The sequence below is a fragment of the Vigna umbellata genome, chromosome 5 (genome assembly GCF_029865625.1).
Source record: "Vigna umbellata cultivar VRB3 chromosome 5, Vumbellata_1.0, whole genome shotgun sequence".
NCBI lineage: Eukaryota > Viridiplantae > Streptophyta > Magnoliopsida > Fabales > Fabaceae > Vigna > Vigna umbellata.
Window position 1 is genome coordinate 19,433,858 of NC_142169.1, and position 26,964 is coordinate 19,460,821.

Genomic DNA, 26,964 nt, shown 5'->3' on the forward strand with positions numbered 1-26,964 from the left:
ACTTGGCTTGGACTTGACTTGACTTAGCATTGAACTTGATTTAACTTAATTTGAATGAATTCAATTATACCAAATGATTCCTAACATGTGTTACGATTCCGGATGAGTATGATTTTTTTTTTCAAAGTGTTAAAAATAATTTTTTTATGTAACCAAATAATTAGAAAAATAGTGATTATTGTTTTTCATATATAGGTAAATTTTTTTATGAAATTTGGTTCAAACATAAAAAATATTATTAAAAATATAATATATAAATTCTCAAGTTTCTTTTGAAGCGAATACAATATTATTTCATATATACCATCACATTAAAAGTAACAAAAATGTTAAATAAGTTTTTAAAATATCAAATAAGATTTTACACTTAATTTGTTTTGATTACGGTACCCAAATATATAATTGGTGTCACTTTTTGTTATGATTTTCATTATTTTTTTTATTAATGTGATCGTTGATTGATTTTGTTTAATTTTTTTTAATTTGCACTATTACAAATTTGATTATATAACATTTTTTTAAATAAACTATATATATATATATATATATATATATATATATATATATATATATATGAATGAGTGGAACAGTAACATTTAAAATTGTGTTATCTAAACTTATAACAATAAATAATGTTTTTTAAAAGTGATATATATAGATAATTAATATATATCTGTATATATCACTTTTTTTCCTAGATTTTTTTTTCACTTCGTTTAGGTTCATCAAACTCACTTGTTCCTAGATTTCACTTGTTATTTGCTCTCAAATTTCTCTTCATGCTATTTGAATTCGCGTTGTCCCAAACCTGCATTGCATTCATCAATCAAACCTGATCGGTTTTAGTGAAGCAAGTAGTTCTCTTTTTCGTCATTGTTCGTCGGTCAAGGTTCATCATGTGCGGTTGCCGGTAAGGGTTGAAGAAACCAGTGCGCAAGCCCTGTCTCCTTCAAGAAATCAGTATGCTCGTTCTGGTGAGTTCGCGAACATCTTTATCTCTTTTACATGGCAGCTTTAATCCCTTCCAGCAATACTGTTTATCGAACATCTTCGTTATATATTTCTTTTCTTCTTTGTTGTTCTTCTGATTTTTCTCGTACCAGTTTTGGAAGTTTGGGCATTATTGCTTCATTTGGCTGGTACAAAACATTTTCCTTTTTTTTTATTTGCTAGTTGCTTCACATTCTTTATTGCAAAGTATTTAGATTGTTTTTGAATTAATACGTTATAATTTAGATTTCACATGTTCAATAACATGAATAATAGATATTTTCATGAGAACGTAGCTGTCTGCTTAAGATTTATGCATGTTTTTTTTTTGTTTTTACTATTTGTATGGTAGGATATCTTAGTCGAGCGACTGGCAACCCAGACGACCACCAAAAATAAACAAGTCACGTATTAACGAGTTATCATATGATCATTCCCGAACGATCGTCAACCTGTTAGACAGAGCGATCGTCGTATCATATGCTCGTCATTGTCGCTCCTAACATTAATCGTCCAGCTATCGTCTTTTAGCGATCGTCTTGCTTAAACCAAACAGTCAATATTAGCTCACAGGGTCACGTCAACCCAGTCAAAGGTAAGAGTCAACAGACGTTCGGTCAGCTTTAGTCAAACTGGATCAATTAATCCAGATAAACTAAAGAATAAGTGGTTAGAAATATCTGGTCATGATGTCGCAAATCACGGAACCAACTAACCCAATATCAAGCATGACCAAGCGGTTGTGTTTTCCAAGTAGTTGAGTTCTCCAACCAATCGGATTTTTAGGTAAATGGTTTATCTTATTGTTAGGTTAAATATGAAAAACCAGAAGGAAAAAAGAGACGTTTTTCTGAATATAGAGAGAAAAGAAGAAAATATTATTTCTTCCATGATTGAATTAAAAAATTTCTATCATTCCCTTTTTCTGACTTGAGCGTCGGAGTGCCTTCGCAGGTATCCACTCCATTCTCCCTGAAGAGTCCTGTGCAGGAAGAAGACGTAAGGATAACTCCATTGCTGGAGAGGACGTCATTCATCAGATTCGCATCTCGGCCTCAACTATTATACTGAAACATTTTGGTGCCCACCGTGGGGCTGAGACTTGATATCTCAAAGAAGACCACAAAAGCTATGGAAGACAACAACACCCGAGATTTGATCAAGCAACTGCAGGCACAGATCGAAGCGCAGGCACAGATCGAAGCGCAGGCGCAAACCATACGAGAACAACAGGAAATTCAGCGCAAACAAACAGAGGAGCTTGCGGCGCTGAGGGCGCAGCGTCCTCCGCCGGAGATATCGGCCTCCAACCGACAGGACGATAATGAAAGAAGCCATCATGGAGGACCATCCGAACCTGTCGGAGGAGGAAGGAAGGGGCCCACGTCTCTGCAGCTCACCAACCTGCTTCCATTTACGGAAGCCATCATGCAAGCTCATATGCCGGAAAAGCCCCCTCCAACGTTAGAAAGATACGACGGCTCAACAGACCCCGACAATCATCTCCGCAACTTTTTAGATGCCATGGCGTTCTACACGGATAATGATCCCGTTATTTGCCGAGCTTTTTCGTTGTCCCTGAAAGATGAGGCACTCGAGTGGTATCACACCCTTCCTCAAAATTCAGTGGATTGCTTCGCTACCGTAGAAGCTCTCTTTCGACATATTCTCACATGTCGAGTCCCAGGGTCAAATTTTACAAAACCGTTCGGCATGATAAATGTTCATCTTAGAACATCCAGACCAGGGCAATCATTCGGCCTGATAAATGTTCACCTTAGAACATCCAGACCATGGCACATCGGGATACACTCCCTCTGGTAGATGTTCTCTTTCGAACACCCAGGTACATTCGTCAAAGGGATACACTCCCCTGGTAGATGTTCACCCTAGAACACCCAACACCTTTAATCTAATCGATCACTCACAGATCTTACCAACGTCTACCTCACACCAGTATGAGGACACTTTACCATTCACACAACAGTGATAACAAAACGACAACAAATATGTATTTCATAGGTAATCAATATCTAAACATCAAAAGTTCCAAACAAACAAATAAAAGTTCATGGCCACGCCAAAATCCTACCACCTAATCTATTACAATATCTGGTGACCCGATAGCAGCACCTCCGGCAGCTTCAGCATTGGTTTCCTCAGCAGTAGTTGCTCCACCGTTGACACCTTCTTCGGGTTCCATGAAAGCATCATCAGGGATTTGATCCAAGGGCACCAGTTGACCCTCGTATACATCCTTCTTCACATCGAAAGCCACTCCCTCAATGGACACTTGGAGGAGATGCGCGACCTGTCTCAGAGCCTTTTTAAATCCTCTCGTATGTTCCACCACTATGGCTTCGCTCATCTCCTCTCTTATCTCTTGCTCCTCAGCAGCCGCAAGAAGTAGACCGTCCCTTTCCTTAGTTAAAGCAGCCACGATTTTCGTTGACTGCTCTAACTCAGTTGCCAACTGGTCCCTTTCTCTTTGCAACTGATCTCGTTCCCGCTTCATCGCATGTCCGGCTGTCTGCACATTAATCAACAACGTTTGAGCCTCACTCAACAACTGCTCAGATTGTTTTTGCCTCTGATCGCAGTTAGAGTGGACGTCCGCCAGCTCCTTTAGGTGAGTCCGCGCCTTTTCCAACTCGACCCTCAACACACCCCTGTCGGAGGCGTATGCCATGTGCCAAGCAGCCATAGCTGTTCGGCTTGCCAATTCCAACATTGCGTCAGCCATTTGTTGCTCCGTCATGCTCTCCACCACCTTCTTCTCAGAGTCATCCAGGTTGAACTCAATTTTATGGCTCAGATTGAAGGATGAATCCCACACGCGATTAGGAAGAGGACGATTCGTCTCCTCTTCAACTTCCTTCATTCTCTTTGATGCAGCGACTGTGGTGTCGACAGCCTTGCCTCTCCGTTTCCTTATCAGCGGCTGCTCCTCAACGATCGCCACTTCATCAGGAGAAGACGACCGCACACTAGGAGGAGGTGGAGGAGGTTGAGTGGTTCTTGAAGATGGGCCTGGACGCCCAGCGCCCGCTTTACCACTGTCGATGGCTTTGAACCAATTGCGGACTGGTCCCTTTCTCCCCATTATCTCTGCAAATATAAGTTCCTCCAACACGGTCAGCAATAATCAAGTAATATACAAAAACAACAATAAGGGAAACATACCGAACACCCTCGAGCCGAAATCATCGTGTTCAAGGCAATTTATGAGTCGACGGGAAGAAAAGGGGCGAGGCAGTGCCGTCAACACACTCAAAGCTTTTAATTCTTCAATAGTCATTTTATCCTCAGACCACGAGGTGAATCTTAATGGATTTTGCGTCCAATACATAGGAAATTTCGGGCTCCCATCTTCATCAAAAAAGAGCGCCCGCCTCGAGTCGAGAATCGACACTTTAAAGAATTTGTCCTTAAAACCCCTGTACGACTGCGAGTAAAGTTCCAGGAGGGCATCACCAGACTCAGAATATGTCGAAAGAGAGCTTCTACGGTAGCGAAGCAATCCACTGAATTTTGAGGAAGGGTGTGATACCACTCGAGTGCCTCATCTTTCAGGGACAACGAAAAAGCTCGCAAATAAAGGGATCATTATCCGTGTAGAACGCCATGGAATCTATAAAGTTGCGGAGATGATTGTCGGGGTCTGCTAAGCCGTCATATCTTTCTAACGTTGGAGGGGGCTTTTCCGGCATATGAGCTTGCATGATGGCTTCCGTAAATGGAAGCAGGTTGGTGAGCTGCAGAGACGTGGGCCCCTTCCTTCCTCCTCCGACAGGTTCGTATGGTCCTCCATGATGGCTTTCTTCATTATCGTCCTGTCGGTTGGAGGCCGATATCTCCGGCGGAGGACGCTGCGCCCTCAACGCTGCAAGCTCCTCTGTTTGTTTGCGCTGAATTTCCTGCTGTTCTCGTATGGTTTGCGCCTGCGCTTCGATCTGTGCCTGCAGTTGCTTGATCAAATCTCGGGTGTTGTTGTCTTCCATAGCTTTTGTGGTCTTCTTTGGGATATCAAGTCTCAGCCCCACGGTGGGCGCCAAAATGTTTCAGTATAATAGTTGAGGCCGAGATGCGAATCTGATGAATGACGTCCTCTCCTTCCAGCAATGTAGTTATCCTTACGTCTTCTTCCTGCACAGGACTCTTCAGGGAGAATGGAGTGGGTACCTGCGAAGGCACTCCGACGCTCAAGTCAGAAAAAGGGAATGATAGAACTTTTTTAGTTCAATCATGGAAGAAATAATATTTTCTTCTTTTTCTCTCTATGTTCAGAAAAACGTCTCTTTCTTCCTTCTGGTTTTTCATATTTAACCTAACAGTAAGATAAACCGTTTACCTAAAAATCCGGTTGGTTGGAGAACTCAACTGCTTGGAAAACACAACCGCTCGGTCGTGCTTGATATTGGGTTAGTTGGTTCCGTGATTTGCGACATCATGGCCAGATATTTCTAACCACTTATTCTTTAGTTTATCTGGATTAATTGATCCAGTTTGACTAAAGCTGACCGAACGTCTGTTGACTCTTACCTTTGACTGGGTTGACGTGACCCTGTGAGCTAATGTTGACCGTTTGGTTTAAGCAACAGACGATCGCTAAAAGACGATCGCTAGACGATTGATGTTAGGAGCGACAATGACGAGCATATGATACGACGATCGCTCTGTCTAGCATGTTGACGATCGTTCGGGAATGATCATATGATAACTCGTTAATATGTGACTTGTTTATTCTTGGTGGTCGTCTGGGTTGCCAGTCGCTCGACTCAGATATCGTACCATACACTATTGTAACACAATATTATGTATTTGACATGCAATGTGCTCTTATCAACCTTGGCTTCTATATTGCTATTGTTGAAATATATTGTATTGTATAATGGGCTTTTAGGGCTGGTCCATTGTTCCTTATATAGGACTTTTTTGTGTAATAGAAACTTTAACACAGTAATAATATTTTTTACCATCTTTCAAACTTTCACATGGTATCTAGAGCTGGTTAGGGTTCGCCGCTGCTCACTGCCCGCGCCGTCGTTCTCCGTCGCTTTCCGCGCCGCTGCCGCCGTCCGCCACCGCCGTCCGCCGCCGTCCGCCGCCGCCGTCGCTGCCTTTTCTCCGGCGAAGTTAAGGGTTCGGTTCGCCTCGACGAGCGCGACCCATCCCTGGTGGTCGCCGCCTCATTCTTCTCTCGACGCGCCGTCACGCGCCGTTTCTCTCTGACCACTCTCGGGCGCGTGGACTTCACGCGCCGCCTCTCCCGTGCCGGATCTTCACCACGCCACTGCCGGTCGTTTCGCCGCCGTCTCCTGAGTGTATTGTGGTCTCTGATTTGCTGTTCCGTTGAGGGTTGCTCCGTTTAGGGTTTCTTCCCACACCTTTTTCCCCTCTTTTCTTGTTTGGCTTTATAATGGCTGGTCTTGGAACACCGTCTCTCTCTGCTACTCCGACCATTACTTCTGCAAAACTCAATTGGAAAAACTATCTATCTTGGTCTTCTTCCGTGGAGTTATGGTTTCTTGGTCAAGGACACCATGATCATCTTGAACAAGATGTTTCCACCGTTCCTGAAGAAGAGAAATCTCAATGGCAAAAACTTGATTTTCAACTATGTGCTGTCCTATGGCAATCTGTTGAACCAGAAGTGTTAGAAATTTTAAGACCTTACAAATCGTGCTCTTCTTTTTGGAGAAAAGCTCAAGATATCTTTGCTAACGATGTGCAACGTCTCTTTGATGCAACTCAAAGAGTGACTTCCCTTAAACAAAACAATCATGATATGGTTACTTACATAGGAACGGCCCGTGCTGCTGTAGAAGAATTGAAGAATTTCTTTGTGGCTGATTCTTTAGAAGGCCTAAACAAGAAGCTTGATAAGTTTTATATGGTCTTAATTTTGAGAGGTCTACATTCAGATTTTGACCATGTTCGTGATCAAATGTTAGCTGGTGATCAAGTTCCATCAATGGACAGCTTAGTTACTCGACTTCTTCGGGTACCTTCATTAGTTAAAGACGAAAGTTCAATTGGTGGTATTGAAACATCAGCTATGGTAGCACCACAAGGAAGAGGAGGAGGCAGAGGCAACCGAGGAGGACGTGGTGGCCGTGGTATGCGTCCTCAGTGCACATATTGTAAGAGGATAGGCCATACTCGAGAGAAATGTTATGCCTTACATGGATATCCTGACAAAGTCGCTCATGTTTCGAAATCTGATGATCTCGAACCCAAAATTTCAAATGAAGAATACCAAGAATTTTTGAAGTATAAGTCTGGAAAATCTTCTCATCCTGACCAATCCTCTTCCATGTCCAATGTGTCAACTGCCTGCATATCTCAATCTATGGAAGGTCACAATCCATGGATCCTTGACTCAGGTGCCTCAGACCATATCTCTGGTACTATTTCTTCATTTTCTTCCATGTCCTCTCAGAAAATTCCTCATTTAATTACTGTTGCCAATGGATCCAAAGTTGCATCTCAGGGAATTGGCAGAGTTTCCTTATCTCCTTCACTAAATTTAAATTCTGTTTTGTATATTCCTCATTGTCCTTACAATTTAATCTCCTTGAGCCAATTGACTCGTTCCTTAAATTGTTCTGTAACCTTTACTGCTAATTCCTTTGTTATACAGGAACATGGTACGGGTCGCCTGATTGGAGAAGGACATGAGTCTCGAGGACTTTATTTTTTGAAACATAGCTCTTCAGTTTCCTGTTTTACCACTTCATCTCCAAAACTTTTGCATGATCGGTTGGGCCATCCAAGTTTATCCAAGTTGAAGATGATGGTTCCAAGTCTCAAGAACATTCAAGTCTTAGATTGTGAGTCGTGTCAATTAGGAAAACATGTTAGATCTTCTCATCCTAAAAAGTCTGAGACACTATGTAATTCTCCTTTCTCAACTATTCACTCTGATATTTGGGGACCAAGTCGTGTTACTTCTTTTGGTTTTAATTATTTTGTAACCTTCATTGATGAATTCTCTCGATGTACTTGGGTTTATTTAATGAAAGAGAGATCTGAACTTTTGTCCATATTTGTGTCTTTTATTAATGAAATTAAGAACCAATTTGGGAAGACAATTAAAATCCTTCGTAGTGATAATGCTAAGGAATATTTTTCTTTAGCGTTTTCTTCATTTTTATCTTCCCAAGGAATTTTACATCAGTCAACATGTCCTCACACTCCACAACAAAATGGTATTGCAGAGAGGAAGAATAGACATCTCATTGAAACTGCACGCTCCTTGATGTTGAATACTAATATCCCTGTACATCACTGGGGCGATGCAGTCCTCACTGCCTGTTTTCTAATCAATAGGATGCCTTCTTCCTCTCTTGAAAATAAAATTCCTCATTCTGTCATTTTTCCAAATGACACTCTATATCATATCTCCCCACGTGTATTTGGGTGTACATGTTTTGTCCATAATGTTTCTCCAGGTCTTGATAAGCTATCCGCAAAGGCTATTAAGTGTGTCTTCTTGGGATATTCTCGTCTTCAGAAAGGGTATAAATGTTATTCTCCCTCCACCAAGAGATATTATATGTCTGCTGATGTCACATTCTTTGAGGATACACCGTTTTTCTCGTCCTCTGTGGAGGATCGTTCATCTGTTCAACAAATGTTTCCTCTACCATCGTGTGATCCCTTGGTTATTCCTGCTTCTATACCTCAAACTCAAAATGTGAATGACATTGTTCCTCCACCTCTTATCACATATCAGCGTCGGAGACAATCTCAAGCTCAGAACAATGAAGATCCTCTAGACTCATCTCCTCCTCCCTCAGCTCACCAGACCATGGATCCTTCATCCTCCTCGTCTTCTACTGACTCAGATGATAATTTGCCCATTGCCCTTCGAAAAGGTATTCGTTCTACTCGTAATCCATATCCTGTTTATAATTTTTTGAGTTATCATCGTTTGTCTTCTACCTATTTCTCTTTTGTTTCTTCCTTATCCTCCCTTAAGACTCCTAATAATATTTATGAGGCACTTGATCATCCTGGATGGCGTCAAGCCATGATTGATGAAATGCAGGCCCTTGACCACAATGGTACTTGGGACCTTGTTCCTCTTCCTCCTGGTAAGAAGCCTGTTGGCTGCCGATGGGTTTATGCTATTAAGGTTGGTCCTACTGGTGAAATTGATCGTCTAAAAGCTCGTCTAGTAGCTAAGGGATATACTCAAGTTTATGGCATTGATTATTGTGATACGTTTTCTCCTGTGGCTAAAACCAGTACAGTTCGTATTTTACTTGCTATGGCTGCCATTCGTCATTGGCCACTTTACCAGTTGGACATTAAAAATGCCTTTCTTCATGGTGATCTGGAAGAGGAGATATACATGGAGCAACCTCCTGGGTTTGTTGCTCAGGGGGAGTCTGGGTTAGTTTGTAAATTACGTCGTTCCCTCTATGGCTTGAAACAATCACCCCGTGCTTGGTTTGGTAAATTTAGTCGGGTTGTGCAAAATTTTGGATTGAAACGATGTGAGGCGGATCACTCAGTGTTTTATGGTCATTTTTCTCCTGACAAATGTGTTTATCTCATGGTGTATGTTGATGATATTGTTATTACAGGGAATGACAACACTAAAATTACTCAATTAAAGAATCATTTGTTCAACCACTTTCAGACTAAAGATCTGGGTCGTCTAAAATACTTCCTTGGTATTGAAGTAGCACAGTCAAAAGAAGGTGTCATCATTTCACAAAGGAAATATGCTCTTGATATTTTAGAGGAAACAGGCTTGACAAATTGCAAGCCTATTGATAGTCCTATGGACTCAAATCAAAAGCTAATGAGAGATCAAGGTGAACCTTTCTCAGATCCAGAGAGATATAGAAGGCTGGTTGGAAAACTCATATATCTTACAATAACAAGACCTGATCTTTCTTATCCAGTGGGAGTTGTGAGTCAATTTATGCAAAATCCACATGTTGACCATTGGAATGCAGTGATTCGAATTCTCAGATACATAAAAGGAAATCCAGGACAGGGATTGTTGTATGAGGACAAGGGAAGCACTCAGATTGAAGGATATTGTGATGCAGATTGGGCTGGTTCTCCAATTGATCGAAGATCTACTACAGGATATTGTGTTCTACTTGGAGGGAACCTTATATCTTGGAGAAGTAAGAAACAAAGTGTTGTTGCTAGATCTAGTGCTGAAGCTGAATACCGATCTATGGCTTTGACTACATGCGAACTTGTGTGGATCAAGCAACTTCTCCAAGAGTTGAAATTTTGTGGAAATGAGTCTTTGAAACTGTACTGTGACAACCAAGCAGCCCTTCATATTGCCTCCAATCCAGTGTTTCATGAGAGAACAAAACATATAGAAATTGATTGTCATTTTATTAGAGAGAAGTTGTTGACTAAGGAACTTGTTACTGAGTTTGTCAATTCTAATGAACAACTCGGAGACATTATGACCAAATCTCTAAGGGGGCCTAGGATTCAATGTATATGTTCCAAGCTTGGTGCATATGATCTATATGCTCCAGCTTGAGGGGGAGTGTTGAAATATATTGTATTGTATAATGGGCTTTTAGGGCTGGTCCATTGTTCCTTATATAGGACTTTTTTGTGTAATAGAAACTTTAACACAGTAATAATATTTTTTACCATCTTTCAAACTTTCACAGCTATAATGTCTGATTGTGTCAGAGTGCTTTAAGGTAAATTTTGTGGAGTATATTGCTATAAGGTATAATATGGTGAACTAGTGGCTATAGTGTTACGGTCTAGTATTTAAAGTAGCGTTGCAGTTGCATAAGGTTCCTAATCCAATGCCTGGTGATCAGAGTGTTTAGACCAGTGTTCCAGCTGTTGTAATGACCCAAATTCAGTTGTTTAGTTGTTATGAACCAGCGTCTATTTGTCCTGATCTAGTGTAGAATGATGAGAACTTGCTATTATGTTGAATCTGTTACTAGGTAGACCGTTGTGTGAATATTTTTATCGTGAGTTTGAGTGACATTAGACATTGTGTATATTGTAGTTTCAATGATTGCATTTGTATGGTCTTGGATGATGATATTGACTATAATATGACTGTTTGAAATTGTCTGTGACGTGAAATCACTTGTTGCCATGCTAATGAATCTGTTTTAGCTTATTAATAATCATGGGGGTACTGTTATGATTGTTTTAAAACACTAATTGGACAAATTGTGTTCAAGGGCTGTGTGTACTGTTTTAATGTCTGAATTACTTCGTGTTTGCACTGAAGTATGTGATACTGTTGTATTGTTATGTTTTGGGATGACTTGTATTTGCTGTCTTCACTTGTAGTAGACTATCACCTATTTGCAATGAATCTAATCTAACCATTTAAGATGTATGTGCTGTATTGTGTGATATGGGTATCTGAATTGTTGCAGCAGATTTCTATTGCTTTTAATTGGTTGCCAATGGTTGTTAGATATTTAAGTAGACTGCTGAAAAAGGAAAATACTTGTTCCGTTTTTTTAACTTGGTTTATAAATGAGACATGTTTTGTGAGTTGTTTAGTTGCTTTTATTGATGTACATATAAAGAAACAAGGAGAAGCATATTTTTCAGATTTATTTAATTTACCAAATAAGAAGTTGTCAAGGTTTTTATTGGGAAGAAACTCATAGACAAGGAGACGTTCTTCTCTTTCAAAACAGAAACCAAGGAGCCTTACTAAATTTCTGTGTTGAAGCCTTGACATTAAAAGCACTTCATTCTTGAATTCAGTATCTCCTTGGCCAGAGATGCTACATAAACTTTTGATCGCAACTTCTTGTTCATTGAAGAGCTTCCCCTGATTAGTAACAGAATAACAGTGTTTATGCATCTAAAATTGGCCAACAATCTTTCCCTACAATATTGTGTTATACAGATAAATTTAATTGTAATGATGCAATGTTTACCTTGTAACAGATAAATTTTGTTATGCATAACCCTTAAGTCTGATTGATTGCAATTATAGTATATGCTAGGTGATGCTAATTCAGAGGGGTATTTGATACTTAAATCCATGGTGGGCTTTGGATAATTCTGGTTAGGCATTTCTAGTAATTAAAAATTTGATCTTAGGTGATTTATGCATGTATGATAGGTATGATTGCTGGAGTAATGCCAGGCCAATAATACCTGCTGTTTTGGAGTGACGTGTTTGAGAATTCTGGCTGATTATATATGATGCTTCAAAATTGTTTATGGTGTTTAATTTGTGTGCGTATGGGACTTTTTGTCTAAATGTTTATCATGGACTGGTCTGGGATTTTGTATGAAATTGTAGTGGTGCATGTTTTCTTGGTCCTTGCGTATTAGATTCAAGGAGAGAATTTTGGTGGAGGTAAGCAGTCTTCTAGCATGATTAGTGGTTGTTTTGGGGTAATGTAAGGGGATGCTATCTGGTTTTCGATTATGTGAATTTATATATATGTGTTTATGGACTAGAATGTTGTGATGTTAATGGATGTATTGGGACTGTTAATTGACTGCACATACACCCTTCATTCTCTTATGATTAACGTGAATTGCAATGGGGCTGCACTGCTTGTAATAATGGAAATTTATAGGGTTAGATCATCGTTTTCTTGGATTGAAACTGTGAGTGCAGGGGGCAGCAGTCAGGTAGGTGTTATTTTCGTAGTTTAGTATGATCTAAATTTCCATGCGTAGGGGGTTTGGTATGTAACTCTGATACGGTGAAGGAATTTATTTTAACTGTTGTTTCTGGTGCTTGAGATTATGTGAATGATGTTTTATTGCAGAACTAAATGTGCCTTGGTGATGTATGCGTTAATTTTCAATGTGTGCAAAGGTCAAATGTTAGTTAGTCTTTTTCAACACTGTAGGCATACCATTGCATGAGTAAATCACTATTTCATTGAAATATAATCTGGTTTGATTGGTATATGACTGGTTGCTATGTTATTGTTTGTGAGAATGAATGTTTACAGTGTAGGATAGGCCTTAATGGAGGATACATGCTTGCTGGTTTGAGTCATTCACGTATGTATGCTGTTGGGATTAAGATGTTGGTATCTTATCTACTTTTGATGTTAATGTGGTGAATTTAGCATGATAAATGATCTTGGTTGGGTGAGTTCTTTTTAGCTTGAGTTAGTTGGGTATAATCTTAAATCTTTTAGTGAAATAAATAAAAAAAATGGTTTTTGGTTTTATATGAGTAAAACGTGAATTTCCTATAGTTTGGAGTTGAATGATTTGTTTGCAGGTTAAATAACATACTGCATGAAACCTGTTACCACATAAATATTACTGTAACGTGAAGCTATATGTCAAGTAGATTGGGCTAGGGAATTGGTTATGAATAAGAAAAACAGAGAGCTATTCTGGATGTTGCTTGATGAATTGTTAGATATTAGGTGGTGGAGGCATAATGGTAACTAGTAATTATATTAAAAACCTGCATTAGTTCAGATGATGTGGTTATGAATGAACAGAATGTTAATCACTCAAACCGTATAACAAAATACTAGGTCTCAGTTTGAGAAATTGTGATGCAATACATGCTATATATGAAGGAACTTAATGTTTATACGTGCCTGAGAAAACTGCCAAACTTGGTGATGAATGAGTGCTTGAAAGAACTGAATAAATGGCTGAAATGGGTTATTATAAGCTTGGAGTTGAATGATTATACTGGTATGTGCTAAGATTTTTCATTTTGCCATGTATCATTATGTTTTGGGCTGCATTCTAAACTAACAAAGATTTTAATGGATTTTAAATGGCTGTATGTAGTTATGATTTATTGGAATATATGTTAAGTGGAAGTTAGACTCTAGTTGTATGATAAAGGGCTGGTAGTACAGATTAAAGATTAGACTGTTGATATAGCATGAATTCTGACACTATATAATCACTACTGCTCAAAATGATGACTGGGCCGTAGAGTAACATGTTAGGATGTTGAATGATTCAATAATGTCTGTTATGAAAATCATCTCTGAAAATGGTTGTCCGAGACCTGTGTTTGCTATGAGTTTTATTCTATACGTATTCAGTAGTGTGTTGGTCTTGGATTAAGTTAACTAAGGCTGGCCAGAATAGTGGTTACTGCTGCATGAAAATACATGGTAGAGGAAATGTAATTAACCTTTCTAATTTGTTTAAAATCCTTCTTTCTTTCCAGTTTTATTGGTGGAAGTTATATCATAAAAATCTTAACCTTTCTAGTTTATATTATTTATTTTTTTGGATTTATTATTTTATTTTACTTATTTTATTTCTAAAGTCCTAAATATAATAACTAGAAATACTTTCTAGTCAGGAATGAAACACTTCAGAAAAACCTCCATATTAAGAATTTTGAAACGTCCAAATTTTCTAGACCTGACAATAGCTAGCAGTGTGATTGTACATTACAATAATTAAAGTTTATTGTAATAGAAAATTGCTGCATGATCCAACTTGCTATATTGACTTAATTAACCATCATGCAGTGATTAATTGAGATACATAACAGTAGCAGCACTGATGTGAAAACTAAGCTACAATCTAATCTATGATGATGGAGTGATAAAGAACCATATGACTGATGCTATTGAATTATAAATAACATGGTTGGCTACTGCTAAGAATGTCATCATCTGATAAATACATCATCTCCCACACAATACACAACAAAATCTCAAGCACTCATATCAAGAACATAACACAACACCCCAAATTGTAATGCCTTGTTATTCAGGAAAAGCTGACCCATCAATGCATCCTCAAACTCTGATCACTCTGGTTTTGTTAAGGAAAAGATGACCCATCAATGCCATATTTGGCCTTATGGTCTTTAAGTTCCGGTAAGTACAGTCTCCAACCTATCATCATCATTATCATCAAAAACTTTGACTATCAACAATAGTTTATAAAAGTTATCTAAACCTAACTCAATAGTTTAAGGGCCTATTTAAAAATTTAATCTTTACTTAGAGTTACCTAAAATGCATCAAGCACAACTCACCAATGCATTGTGCATGTTTCCTGGGGAAGCAGAGATGAAGTAGTCAAGTGCAGCTAATAAAGAAGCTTTTCCCTTTATCAGATGAAGCAAGGCTCTTTTCTTTTTGTTTTCCATATGAGGAAACAGTTCCCTCAGAGTTGAAATCCTTGCAAGGGCCAATTTTTCAGATTTTCCTCCAAAATCGCAGGCTGAATGAGCTGCCATATCCTGCCATAAAACATTTTAGACAACTAAGTTCTAAATTTAGAGACAAATGCATGTAATGATGCAAGCAACAATGTTCAGCAAATAAAAGGATAAATGAGGATGTGAAGTAACGGATCCTACAACCTTCTATAGGTAGCCACAGTAATTGTGATCAAAAGACTAAAATTTATGTTCCACATCTTATTAGATACTATAGAGTGAAGATGCTACATGGTTAGGCAAAAGTTGATCCACAAAGTCCAAATGAGAGGATTTAGGTAAACAAAACTGGAATTATTCAGAACCAATTTCTGGTCTTGTGACTACGGATTCGGGTCTTTTATCCCTAATTGAACGAGAATAACTCATCAAAACGAAATAAGTTATTGCCATTTAAGAGGGGGAAACAAATTTTTTTACTGACTTTTAATCAGAGACAACAAAACGGGACAGATAATTTGTCCTGTCACCACAAACAACAAAGAAAAAAAAAAGCCTTTATCATAAACAAATGTTTGAGTACCTCAGCCTTTATTCATATTCTTTCTTATTATAACTTGAGTACATATGTTCTTTATTTCATTCAAATATTACATTCTAAATAATACAAATATCAATTTCGTTAAATCAAATAGTTTTTAGAATGTATATTAGACTATTTTCACTCCTTCACAATATTATTGTTTATTTATTTTCATGAGAAAATGTGATTGGAAATGTGTAGGACTATCATTTCTAAAATTAATCGCGGATGTATTTTGCATCTTATAACTTTCGTAATTGAAAAAGCTAAAATGATTGCAGACAGTTTTGATGGATATACTCTACTAACGACAAAAGGCCGTTTTTGGAGGGATTCATCAGAATATATTTTTCATTAGAATGAAACTAAAATGAAAGTAAAAAAAAAGTATTGTTTTTCTTTATTTGAACTTTAGAATCTATATAGAACAGAGCTTGCAAACTAAGTTCAAAACTGAAGTGCCACAATTGTACAAAATGAAGTGAACAAATCGTACCGTTGTGAAACTCAGAATTTTCTTAAATTCTTCTAATCGTAAACTTATGATAATTCCGTAAACCTGTAAGAGTTTGCTTTCTATAAAAAAAAATTATAAATTCAATTATTACGAATATAATGATCAAACAAAATATATGAGAATGCTTTTGGATTGCTCTGAATTGATATTTGATCCATTTCCAGAAATACTTTAAATTGATCTGATTTCAGTTTTCAACTACGAAATTAAAAAGCATGATTATATTATTATTAAATAATTTAAACTAATTCCTAATTAAAATCTGAAATTAAAACCCTAATTCCTAACTGTACAATTCAATTAAAAAAATCATTTATAAATAATATAATATATTATATAGTGCAAGGCGACACTTTCCCTCCTCTCTGCACAATAAAGGAGACGCGATCCAGCTGAGAGAAGAGGCAAGCGAACGGCGGCACGACGAGCGGCGACCGAACGGCAGCCTGATGAGCGGCGATTGAACAGCAGCATAGCAAGGAGACGCGATGGCACGGTGACAAAAACGGATGTAGAAGTGAAATCCTACATTAGGTGAGTTTTCTTCAGTTTTTACACCTAACGGCTATGGTGGCTGCCGTTTTAAGGTTTAAAACATTTCTCCTTCGAACTCGCCAACTCAGTATCAAACACGCGAGTTTGAGCGAGTTCACCAAGTTCAATCCCGAGTCTACCGAGTTTACACCAAAAGCGAGTTTGCTTCCGAGTAAAAACGTAAACTCGTAAAAGTTATCGAGTTAACTCGAGTTTGACAACCGTATGAACTTGACCTAACATTACTAGGTTTTACCATCATATTATTGTTTTCTGCACAATATTGTGATTACAAGGCATTTTATTAAGAATGAAATAATTCTGCATACCATTAAGACATTTTTTTGAATAGAATATAAGAAAGGATGCTAAATTTCATCCTTAAGGGAACTAGATGCACTAGAAGAACTGAAGATGTCACCATTGACATAAACAGAAGCCTTAAAGCTTGGTATATAATGTGGAGCAATTTTTTGACAGCATTGTTTGAATAATTCTAGAATATAAGATAGGATGTTAAATTTCATCCTTAAGGGGCACTAGAAGAACTGAAGATGACACCATTGACATAAACAGAAGCCTTAAAGCTTGGTATATAATGTGGACCATCTTTCGTGGCAGAGTACCTATGCTAACCCCATTTTCTGTTGTGGCATAGATCTTGTAACTTTGTCTTGTAAATTTTCATTTTCAAACACAACAAAGAAAATATTCACCAAATAATCTATACATGAGAGGAAGAAGTAATTTGATGATTGGATTAGTTATAAGTAAAACCAATCCTGTTTAAAACCTATGCATAAAGAAATCAACTAAAAGTTCGTATTCATTTATCATATATGATCAATTGTAATTAAAAGTATTCTGCTTCCAGTACGTCACATAGCTCATATTAACAAGTGATTTATTGGTATCTCATTTGCTGAAGTTTACTTATGTTAATTATGGAAGTTAGTTTCTGATACTACTTTCGTCCCTTTTTCATTGAAAATGAATGCAAACTGTCTTCTGCTTCTTTGCCGTCTGGGGCAACACCCCCCTCAAGTACCTCTCTCTAGGATTAGCGTGCACTGTTACTGATTGTGTTTGTTTTGACCAACAAGCCTTTGTTTCACAGCCATATAGTATTTTCACGTAAGTCCATGTCTTTAAACACAAGTAATCAGAAAATTAAAATTTTTAAGCTAACCGATTGTTACCTTCTATTACAGGTCATAAATAGTAGTCTACAGGTGTACCATTTTATTTAGACTTCACCCTTGCCAAATCCCTAAAGCTAAACATACCTATACTCACCCATAGGTATATTCATTTCTTGGAAAACTATGTTTGCTGGGTTCTTTTATTATTATTATTATTATTATTATTATTATTATTATTATTATTACAAGTTATATTTTTAACATTTGCAGCTGAGGTGAAAAAAGCTATGGCCTCAAAGTTGGTTTTGCAGAGAAGGCTCCTCAGGTTTTTGCAACTGTTAGCGCCTTCTTCATCTTCTTCCACTCATGTGGTCCCATTCCTTTCTGTAAAAGCTTCAGAATGCACGTCCCTCTGCAGGAAAAATAGCCTTCTTCCCTCTCACTCATCTTATTCAAGAAATTTGTGCTCTGGCAGTTTTAATCTTGATGAATCTCAAGCCCCCCTGACTGTTGATTACCGGTATGTGATTGTTTTTCATCCGATATATTCTTATTTGATTATTCTATGTAGTCAATAGAACCAATGTCAGCTCTGTCTGTTCTGTCTAGTGTCAGCTCTGCCACCAAGAGGTGGTGACTAGTAGGTAGGAGGGAGCTGTCTGATCCTAGTGGTAGTGAATTAGGGTTTCGGTAGAAATGGGCTGTGTGCCAAATGTTCCACTTTAGTTGTTTTGGAGTCAACAATGCCCCACAATCTTGGATTGAATACTAAGATTTGATTCTTGGAAGCCATAGAAAGTTGAGCATTTAAATTTCAAGAACGGTTTCATTTTTTTTAAAAAAGATAATTTTAAAATTCAATTAATTTTGGAGCTAGTTGGGGTTTGACAATGGTGGATTTATGAGTTCCCAATGCATATTTCTGAGAATTCATGTCAGTCATGTGCTAATTCCCCATTCGATGTACATATTGCAATTTTGTTTTTCAATAGGGGGAAATGACTTAACTAACTATTAGTGTGAATGCAGTTCTCTACTGGATGAGAGTGAATTCCATAGATTGGCTGATTCCACAATACATAGCGTACAAGAGAAATTAGAGGTATCTTTAGCAAAGCTTTGTTGTTTGCACCAACTTAAATTTGTAATATGCAAATCATTGGAAGATTGTCTAAGTGTGGTGGTGGGAGTTGACAGCCACAACGCATTCAATTCATATTATGTGAATTTTAAGCCATGTTTGGTATTCATTGTTTTGTTTGTTGCTTGACAGGACTATGGAGACTTAGTTGAAGTTGATGGATTTGACATAGATTATGGGGTATGGATTCTTTTTGTTAGAATAAGTTATAAATAAAGGATAGATAATAAAAATTACTTGTCAACAAAAAACTATCCTTAGAACATTTCGTAAATTAGAAGTAAAACATGAAGCTGTATTGTTCATCAGGTGTTATTTTGAACAATCATATTTATAACATGATAAGATTTGCTTAAATAAAATTCTCTGTTACCATTTAGTCCTTAGAAAATAAATAGCTTTTTTAGCTTTTTTCTTCTAAGATTTTATTTATTTTCTTCCAATTACTTGCAAGATTTTAATTATTTTCTTCATACTACTTTTAAGTGGCTTCTTTGCATGGTGTATTGTTATTTTTATATGGCTTTCCATTTCAGAATGATGTTTTGACTGTAAAACTTGGCGATCGTGGCACCTATGTATTGAACAAACAAACACCAAATCGACAACTTTGGCTGTCTTCTCCACTGAGGTATTGTGTATGTTATTTGTCTATTTATGGTCAATTTTTTAGCAAGGATTTTTCTAAGGCTTTAGTCTCTAGACATGTGGGTTCATGTCAGAAATTGCATGCGAATGAATTTTGCAGGAGCGGTATACATAGACTTCTTCAGTATCTTTGTGAGAGAATGAACTTGGTGAAAAGAGTATTGGTGATAACCATCCAAATGTTGTTAAAAACGTTATCTTTAAAAATAAGTAATTGTAACACAATCAACTATGAGTTAAAATTTATTGAAAATAATAAAATTATGAGTTAGACTTATTAAATGAAAAATGGAACCAACAATATTGTGATTTTCAATCAATTTGAGTTAATAATAGTTTGTTAGGGAGTGTATTGAGACAGTTCTTTGTAATTTTCGTATCTTAGCGGTAGGACTTTGCTAAATCCTATTATTAGTTTAATTTCAATGTTGAAACTGTTCCGGATGTAGGTTTTTTCTCTTTTAGGAACAAAATACAATTAACCCATACCCATTTCATTTTATAAAGTGAGACCATAGGAGTATCTTTTCTATGATGTAGTCCTTTTCATGGTAGAGATGATATCACCGTGTATATTAGTTATGCCCAATCATGTCGGTTAGTACTACAACGGATGGCATGGCATCTTATAGTCATATATGTATCCTCCTTGCTTTCAACTTCAGTGTAGTGTAGATTATATTCAATCTGAAGTGATGTCGTGAATGCTTGTAGCAGTGATATCTTTACGGTCTTTATGTGATTCCAAGACATTAAATGCAGTTTTATTTTGCTAGAATAACTTTCTGCTGCTTCTGTTTATTTACATGGACCAAAGTAGGTACCTTGAATTATCTGGATGACATGTATCAATGATCTCTCGGACTTGTTTTCTGCAGTGGTCCGTCAAGGTTTGATTGGGATCGGGATACCAATGCTTGGATTTATAGACGGAACAAAGCAAACTTGTACAGAATCTTGGAAGGTGAGTTGGAGCAGTTATGTGGCAAAGCTATCGTTCTTTCCTAAACTGTTGAAAAGGTGCCGCCAAATCTTGATTTTTTATGTAGAAGACAGAAGTTAATAATGATTGTATCTTCTAAATAATCAGCAGAAAATAGTTGTGATTAACAAATTCTTCTTTGAAGTTATACTACCTTTTCAGTTTATTTCTTGTAAGGATTATTGTTGCATTGGGCATTGTGGTAAGTTATCCTACCATTTTGGCTTCCAGTTTTGGAGGTTTAAGGAATACTAGGCGTGCATGATAAAAATGCTGAGATGAGAAATGGAGAAAAGGTTTCCGACAAAATACAAAAGCTTTTACCACTTGTTCGCCCAAACTATGCTGTGCTGGGCAATGTTTCACCAGTAATTTGTTGATTAGTTAGGAGAAAATAACTGTCATTTTAATTATAATTATTCTGTTTGTAATATTCTTTTTTTCTGGAATAAATTGGGTTGCACAATGATATTTATTCTCTAGTGTTTGATTTTGTTTTAAAGGCTCTTCAAAGCATGAAGTGTCACCAAATTACTAGTTATCACAGGAACTACATCTTCATGAATAAAAGTATATTTGAAGAAAAAGCATTTAAATTCATGTTCTATACAAAGTGTTTCAACCTGCTCATTAAGTTCAAAACATGTCATATTTATGAAGTGCAAAACATTGTTATATCTATTAGGGTTTGCTAAAATGGTTACAATTGACACATGGGCAACTCTGGGCGTGACACTAGTTTGTAGCCTCTATTTGTTTCAAGGAGTGGAAACGTGAAAAATGTGCCTTTCTGGATCAAGGAAATGAGGATCGAAAATAGAAGGAAATAAAGGGAAAATTTGTAAATGATTTGATAAATATAATAATTTCAAAAGAAATTGTAAAATTATGTTTATAAAATAACTAAATTACTTTTACTATATAAATTATTTTAACTATGATTTTATTAATAATAACAACATTAGTTAGTGTTATCAATTATTATATTTATTTGTTAATCTCCTTATAATGTTTTATTTGTGCATTATTATTTTTAATTATGTATTATTACATTATATTATATTATATATTTACATTATATATATATATAATGTAATCGAAAATTGAAGGGTATATATTTATAAAGTTTTTCTTTCCAGTTGGCTTTTCCTGAGTTTCTTTGCATATATATATGAGAAAATTTCAAAATGTATTTACTTGCAAATTTATGCTTTCATTTCTACACATAAATGTGGAAACAAATGAGGAAGTAACTTGCCTTTCTTTCCTCATAACTGTACTTTCGTCAAAGCAAAAGCAAAAACAATGTTGTTGTGGATTCTTGTTCTAGTTCGTGAGATGTCGATAAGTTATTTGTTCGTTAGCATAGACATGGATAGTTGCTTTAAATTCTCTTAATGAAATATTTAATGTAAACTTCTACTTGAAGACACATTGTGATGATTATGAGACCTTTGTCAGATATCTTTTAACTCTTAATAGGATCGTATATACGATTGATGAACTATATAGATGTGATGGATTGTTTTATCAAATAAGTTCTTGGCGTAAAATAGTTTGGATACACTTTTCGAAAAATCTTCTTACATTGGTTTTTCTTGAGATTCTCTTGATGATTAGACGAAATAAATTATTTGAAAAGCATAATATATACAAATATAAAATTGCATGATGTTGTAATATCTCTCAACATAGAATGAAGTCCTTGAGTTCGTCAACATGAAACAAAATATGTCTTTGCAAAAATTGAAATGCTTTAAGAAGATATTTTCATGTTTTGAAAAGTTCATAGCAAAAATTCTTAATTTAGGTGTGGTAAACTCTTGTCACATAAAATTAACTAGAAAAATAGAGCAAGGGTGATCAGCTTCGGGATGTAAGAATATTTAGGAAAAATATCTATCTATGGAGTCAATCTATAAATTTTGTTTATTTAGGTTTGTTGTAAAAAACAAATTCAAACCGTGATACCAAATGGAGAATACAAGTGGCAGCGAAGCAATCATCTTGAGAAATTAAAAGTATATTAAGATATGTATAATGTATATATGGATGTGTGGGAATGTTGTTTTAATTTAGATGAGGAAACCAAATTACAAGTGCAGCGAATTTAGCTGAAGAAGTGTGAAATGAGTGGCGTGGCCCCAAGGTTCCTCTTCTTCCTCTCCACTCCCCTCCCTCTGCTCCGCCGCCACCGCCACCGCCACCACCACTTCAACCTCTTTCTCCTCTCTTCCCATTCCCTCCGCCTCTCTGCTTCACCTTCTTCCTTCTCTTTCTCATCTTCACCTTTGCCACTCAAACTCAGAGCCTCCCAGTTTTCCTATGCCTACTCATCTCCCTGCCCTGAGTACTCCTCTTTCCTCTCTCACATATCCTCCGCCGGCTACCTCTCCTCCCTCCCCGATGAAGCCTTCACCGCCGCCGCCCAACATCTCTCCTACTCCTTTCTCCGCGACGCCACCGCTTGCTTGGCCTTCGCACGCGACCGCCCTAACCTTCTCAGGTTCCTTTCTTCTTTTTTCCCCCCAAATTCTATCCGATTTTGTTGAATTCTATTCTGAATTGAAGTGAATTGGATTGGATGGTGGTAGGTTGCTTTCTACGAGACATATTGCGGCCGTGGTTGAGCACGGCTCCCCCTTTCTCTTCCGCGATGCAGATGATTCCGTCAGGAAGATGAAGTCCTTTCTGTCCAACGGTGACGCCAATGTTAGTTTGTTTCTTTCTTCTTAGTTATCCTCTGTTTTTTGTTTCTCACTACTTCGTTGTGGAGAATGTTAATTTGCTCGTGTTAAGGAGCAATTGCTTGGTGTAAGAAATTTTTAACATTCACTATCGCGTTAACTGTGTTTCTGCTGACAATTAAAATATTATTGATTGCTTGTAGTTAGTATTTGATCTATTAATCGTCAAATTTCAACCATGAGTTTATTTTACTATAAGCCTTTTAGTTCAGAGCTAGGTTTGTTCTTATTTCTCAATATTACATGTTGCAAATGTAATATGATTGCTATCATGTATGAGTGCAAGTAACACATTGGTGTCTGCAACGAGCAACTAGAAAGCAGTTAAAAAAAAATAGTGTTGGAAGTTTCGACAGTGTAACCTTTTCTTAAATACATACTCCTTTTGGGTCAAAAGAAACGTGGAGATTCACTTGAAGCTTGAACTTATGCCAAGGATCATCGTTTCAAATCATTCCGAAATAAATGAAACAGTACATGATATCGTATGGAACATATTTTCTGTCATGTATTAACACTTAATTTCAAATTTTGAAAAGTGCATCGAAATCCAGCTGTGCTCAATATGTTCTTCACAGGTGTTGGACACTGATAGAGCAAATACGGTTGACCTAATGAAGTTTTTGCTGAGCTATGCGAGTGATCCATATGTCCCTTCAGAAGGGAACAGTCTCAATGAAAGAAATCTTCTTGAATCATCTGTCAGAAATCTCTTTGATGAACTTTTCAAACTGAGTTATAGTGCACCTGGATCAAATTCTTTTGACTCAGTGCAAAGTCAAATGGCTGGAAGATTTGGATATACAAAGCCTCCTGCACAAAAGATTGAAATGAAGAGGGGTGATTGGATTTGCTCAAGGTACTATTTTATTACTTTTAATTTTAACTATAGTCCCAATGAACTATCAAATGTGTTACTTTTGGGTAATGGTGGAACACCAAGGGCAGAGTGTGAGGCAATTGTTATAGTTAATTTTGTCTCCTCAAATATTGTACACCATTCTGATAAGTATGTTTCTCTCTAATATTGACCAGGTGTAATTTCATGAATTTTGCACGAAACATCAAATGTCTTGAGTGTGATGAAGCAAGGCCAAAAAGGCAACTCGCTGGAGGTGAATGGGAATGTCCTCAGTAAGTATTACCCTTCCTTAAAATGTTTTTCCGTGTAACTTGTCATAGACATCCAATTAACAGGATTGTCGTTATGAAGGTGTGATTTCTTTAACTATGGGAGGAACATGAGTTGCTTAAGGTGTGATTGCAAGCGACCTGGACAAATATCTTTGGGTGCCATCAATACCATGTCAAATAAGGAGTACGAAAATGGAAACAATCCTAATACTTCAGATATTGATCCTAGGTTAGCTGCTAATGAAGAAAAGGCACAGCGTTGGTTTAGCAAGGTTTCTCAACTAGACAGCAGTGCTGATATTAACAGTGTGGTTGCAGATGAAGATTTTCCTGAAATAATGCCACTGAGGAAAGGAGTTAATAGATTTGTTGTGAGCACAAGAAAGACTCCACTGGAGAGGAGGTTGGCTAACGCTCAATATAAGAGAAACTTGTCTAATTATGACATTTCTGGGACTGAGGATTTTAATGTTGGGGAGCCAATCAAGTCCCATGACAGTCTGGATGACATGCTAGGTCATTCAGCTGGCCTTCCTCAATATGGCAATAACAACATTGTTTCTGAACAAAATGCTGGCGGAGACCGGCAACCTTCATTTGCTAGCTATAGCAATACTTCACATTATAAAAATGTTCAAGGGAACTACACTAGTACTGTTTCTCCCAGTCCATTGTCTGCAGATTCACTTGGCCCGAAGTCTGAGAACTTGCTATCAGACGAGAGCAAAAATGTGGTGTTAGACACTGATATCGGATATGCTAGTTTGGGAGACAGTTCACAACATTCTAAGAATTCTACAAATATCACAGAGGATAAGAAGAAAGAACAAGCTGAAAAATCTGAGAAATGGTTAAGAAAGATTGCTGAGCTGAATGATTTTCCAGATGTGACAAGTGCAATATCCAATGAGGATTTCCCTGAAATAATGCCCATGCGTAATGGAGAAAATCGATTTGTTGTTAGCAAGAAAAAAGATCGTTCTTTAACAACACCAGCATATAAGAGACAAGTGGCAATGGAACAAGCTAGCAAAACCAACTTTGTTCCGTTTGTCCCCTTCCCCCCAGATTACTTTGCTAAAAAGGACAAGCCGCAGGCAGATGGAACAGATTCAATGGATAGGTCCAATTATGGTACATCTTCCATTTCTGAGGTGGCAGAGAAGGCTTCAGAGATATCTGATGATACTAGAGCTCAACCAGAACAGAGTCCAAAGTCTTCTGAACAGAGCTCAAATAACAATGATATTGGCTCTATGTCTTGGTCAGGAACCAGTGGAAATTCAAGGCAGAGTTTCAATCAAGATCATGTTCCAAATTTGACTGGGAGTTCATCCCCAGTTCCAACATCTGACAACCAGAGTGGTAAAGCAGAGTGGACAGGGAAGAGTTTGGAGGGGTCTGCCGTGAAGGAACCAGATCCTTTGGACATGTCAGAGGAGGCAAAGGCAGAGAGGTGGTTCAGGCGTGTTGCACAAATTAAGGATATATCTGAACTCAGTCAGATTCCAGATGAAGATTTTCCTTCAATAATGCCTATGCGCAAAGGGGTGAACAGATTTGTTGTAGGCAAGAGGAAAACTCCATTGGAAAGGAGATTGACATCTCAGCAATACAGAAGAAATCTACCAACTGTGAGCTCAGATCCAAGTAAAAATGAAAATGAAGGGAGCTGAAAAGTAGTTGTAGTATTAATTATTTTACCATTTTGCTTCCTTTTTTCGTTGTGAAGCTAAAATGTTATTGGCAAATATTGAAAATGGATGATAAGATGCTGGAAATAATCAGTACTAAAACCTTTCATTTTTGTATTTTCTGGTTTTGTTTCTGATGTAGGATTCCAGTTTTCTGTTGTATTCCCTTTTCCATTGTAGGTTGCCTCGGAATTTTTGATCCAATGAGTTTTCTCTTTCAAATTTGTTTTTTGGGTTTTCGTGGAATTGAAGTTGTTAATCTTATAAAAATTAAAATAATCCTTTTTCTTTTTTGGATTTTTTGATGTTGAGATCAAGGCAAGCTATGAAGGTTTTTCTTTAATTTTCTTAAGAGGTGTGCACTTTGGTGCATATGTACCTTAAATGTGACCACATCAAAAATCAGTTTTGCAATTCAACTTATGGTGTGCACTTTCTTGAGAGGTAGTTGTGTTAAGATTCCACTTATTATCTTCTGCAAATCAGATTTGCAATTCAAATCAAACAATTTGGGATTATTTCATGCTAAGGATATTACCATAATTTTAATGCCATGTTGTTTATGGGTTCACAAATGTTGTGAATAAAATGTCATTGGGATGGTGTCAAATGACTTTTGCAGTACATGACAGCTCAAATTAACAAGTGATTACTTTCTCATTTCGTGAAGTTTATTTATGTTGTTATGGATGTTAGTTTCTGAAATTACGTTGGTCCCTTGTTCACTGAAAATGAATGCAAAATGTCT

The 26,964-nt window shown here is 37.1% G+C and overlaps 3 protein-coding genes across 7 annotated transcripts; 2 read left to right on the top strand and 1 right to left on the bottom strand.

Annotated features, from left to right (window-relative positions):
- The first annotated feature begins 834 nt into the window (after positions 1-834).
- FH (frataxin-like protein) lies at positions 835-21,112 on the top strand. 5 transcript variants are annotated; one of them, XM_088114767.1, is made up of 7 exons: positions 835-974; positions 17,940-18,030; positions 18,141-18,390; positions 18,900-18,972; positions 19,144-19,191; positions 19,548-19,642; positions 20,538-21,112. In XM_088114767.1, the coding sequence occupies exons 3-7, from the start codon at positions 18,158-18,160 to the stop codon at positions 20,665-20,667; spliced, it is 579 nt and encodes a 192-aa protein (XP_087970893.1). In that variant the 5' UTR covers positions 835-974; positions 17,940-18,030; positions 18,141-18,157; the 3' UTR covers positions 20,668-21,112. The 5 variants fall into 5 exon arrangements, with proteins under 5 accessions (XP_087970893.1, XP_087970895.1, XP_047154922.1 ...); XM_047298966.2 differs by lacking the exon at positions 835-974 and adding an exon at positions 16,535-16,728; XM_088114768.1 differs by lacking the exon at positions 835-974 and adding an exon at positions 16,766-17,862.
- LOC148197891 (uncharacterized) lies at positions 2,661-4,657 on the bottom strand. The gene is made up of 2 exons (XM_088092107.1): positions 4,174-4,657; positions 2,661-4,098 (listed from the first exon to the last, which is right to left on the bottom strand). The coding sequence occupies exons 1-2, from the start codon at positions 4,337-4,339 to the stop codon at positions 3,086-3,088; spliced, it is 1,179 nt and encodes a 392-aa protein (XP_087948233.1). The 5' UTR covers positions 4,340-4,657; the 3' UTR covers positions 2,661-3,085.
- A 1,560-nt stretch (positions 21,113-22,672) lies between the features above and the next one.
- Positions 22,673-26,333, top strand: VAR3 (zinc finger (Ran-binding) family protein). The gene is made up of 5 exons (XM_047298867.2): positions 22,673-23,147; positions 23,236-23,353; positions 23,967-24,247; positions 24,424-24,522; positions 24,602-26,333. Exons 1-5 carry the CDS (start codon positions 22,771-22,773, stop codon positions 26,196-26,198), a joined length of 2,472 nt encoding a protein of 823 aa, XP_047154823.2. The 5' UTR covers positions 22,673-22,770; the 3' UTR covers positions 26,199-26,333.
- Positions 26,334-26,964: the final 631 nt, after the last annotated feature.

Bases quoted from the DNA above. Each gene is read 5' to 3' on its own strand.
- LOC148197891 (XM_088092107.1), bottom strand. From the start codon at position 4,339: ATGTATTGGACGCAAAATCCATTAAGATTCACCTCGTGGTCTGAGGAT. The intron at 4,099-4,173 runs GTATGTTTCCCT...TTATATTTGCAG, and splicing joins TTTCGGCTCGAGGGTGTTCG to AGATAATGGGGAGAAAGGGA.
- FH (XM_088114767.1), top strand. From the start codon at position 18,158: ATGGCCTCAAAGTTGGTTTTGCAGAGAAGGCTCCTCAGGTTTTTGCAA. The intron at 19,192-19,547 runs GTATGGATTCTT...TTTCCATTTCAG, and splicing joins GATTTGACATAGATTATGGG to AATGATGTTTTGACTGTAAA. The intron at 19,643-20,537 runs GTATTGTGTATG...TGTTTTCTGCAG, and splicing joins TGGCTGTCTTCTCCACTGAG to TGGTCCGTCAAGGTTTGATT.
- VAR3 (XM_047298867.2), top strand. From the start codon at position 22,771: ATGAGTGGCGTGGCCCCAAGGTTCCTCTTCTTCCTCTCCACTCCCCTC. The intron at 24,248-24,423 runs GTACTATTTTAT...AATATTGACCAG, and splicing joins GGTGATTGGATTTGCTCAAG to GTGTAATTTCATGAATTTTG. The intron at 24,523-24,601 runs GTAAGTATTACC...GTCGTTATGAAG, and splicing joins GGTGAATGGGAATGTCCTCA to GTGTGATTTCTTTAACTATG.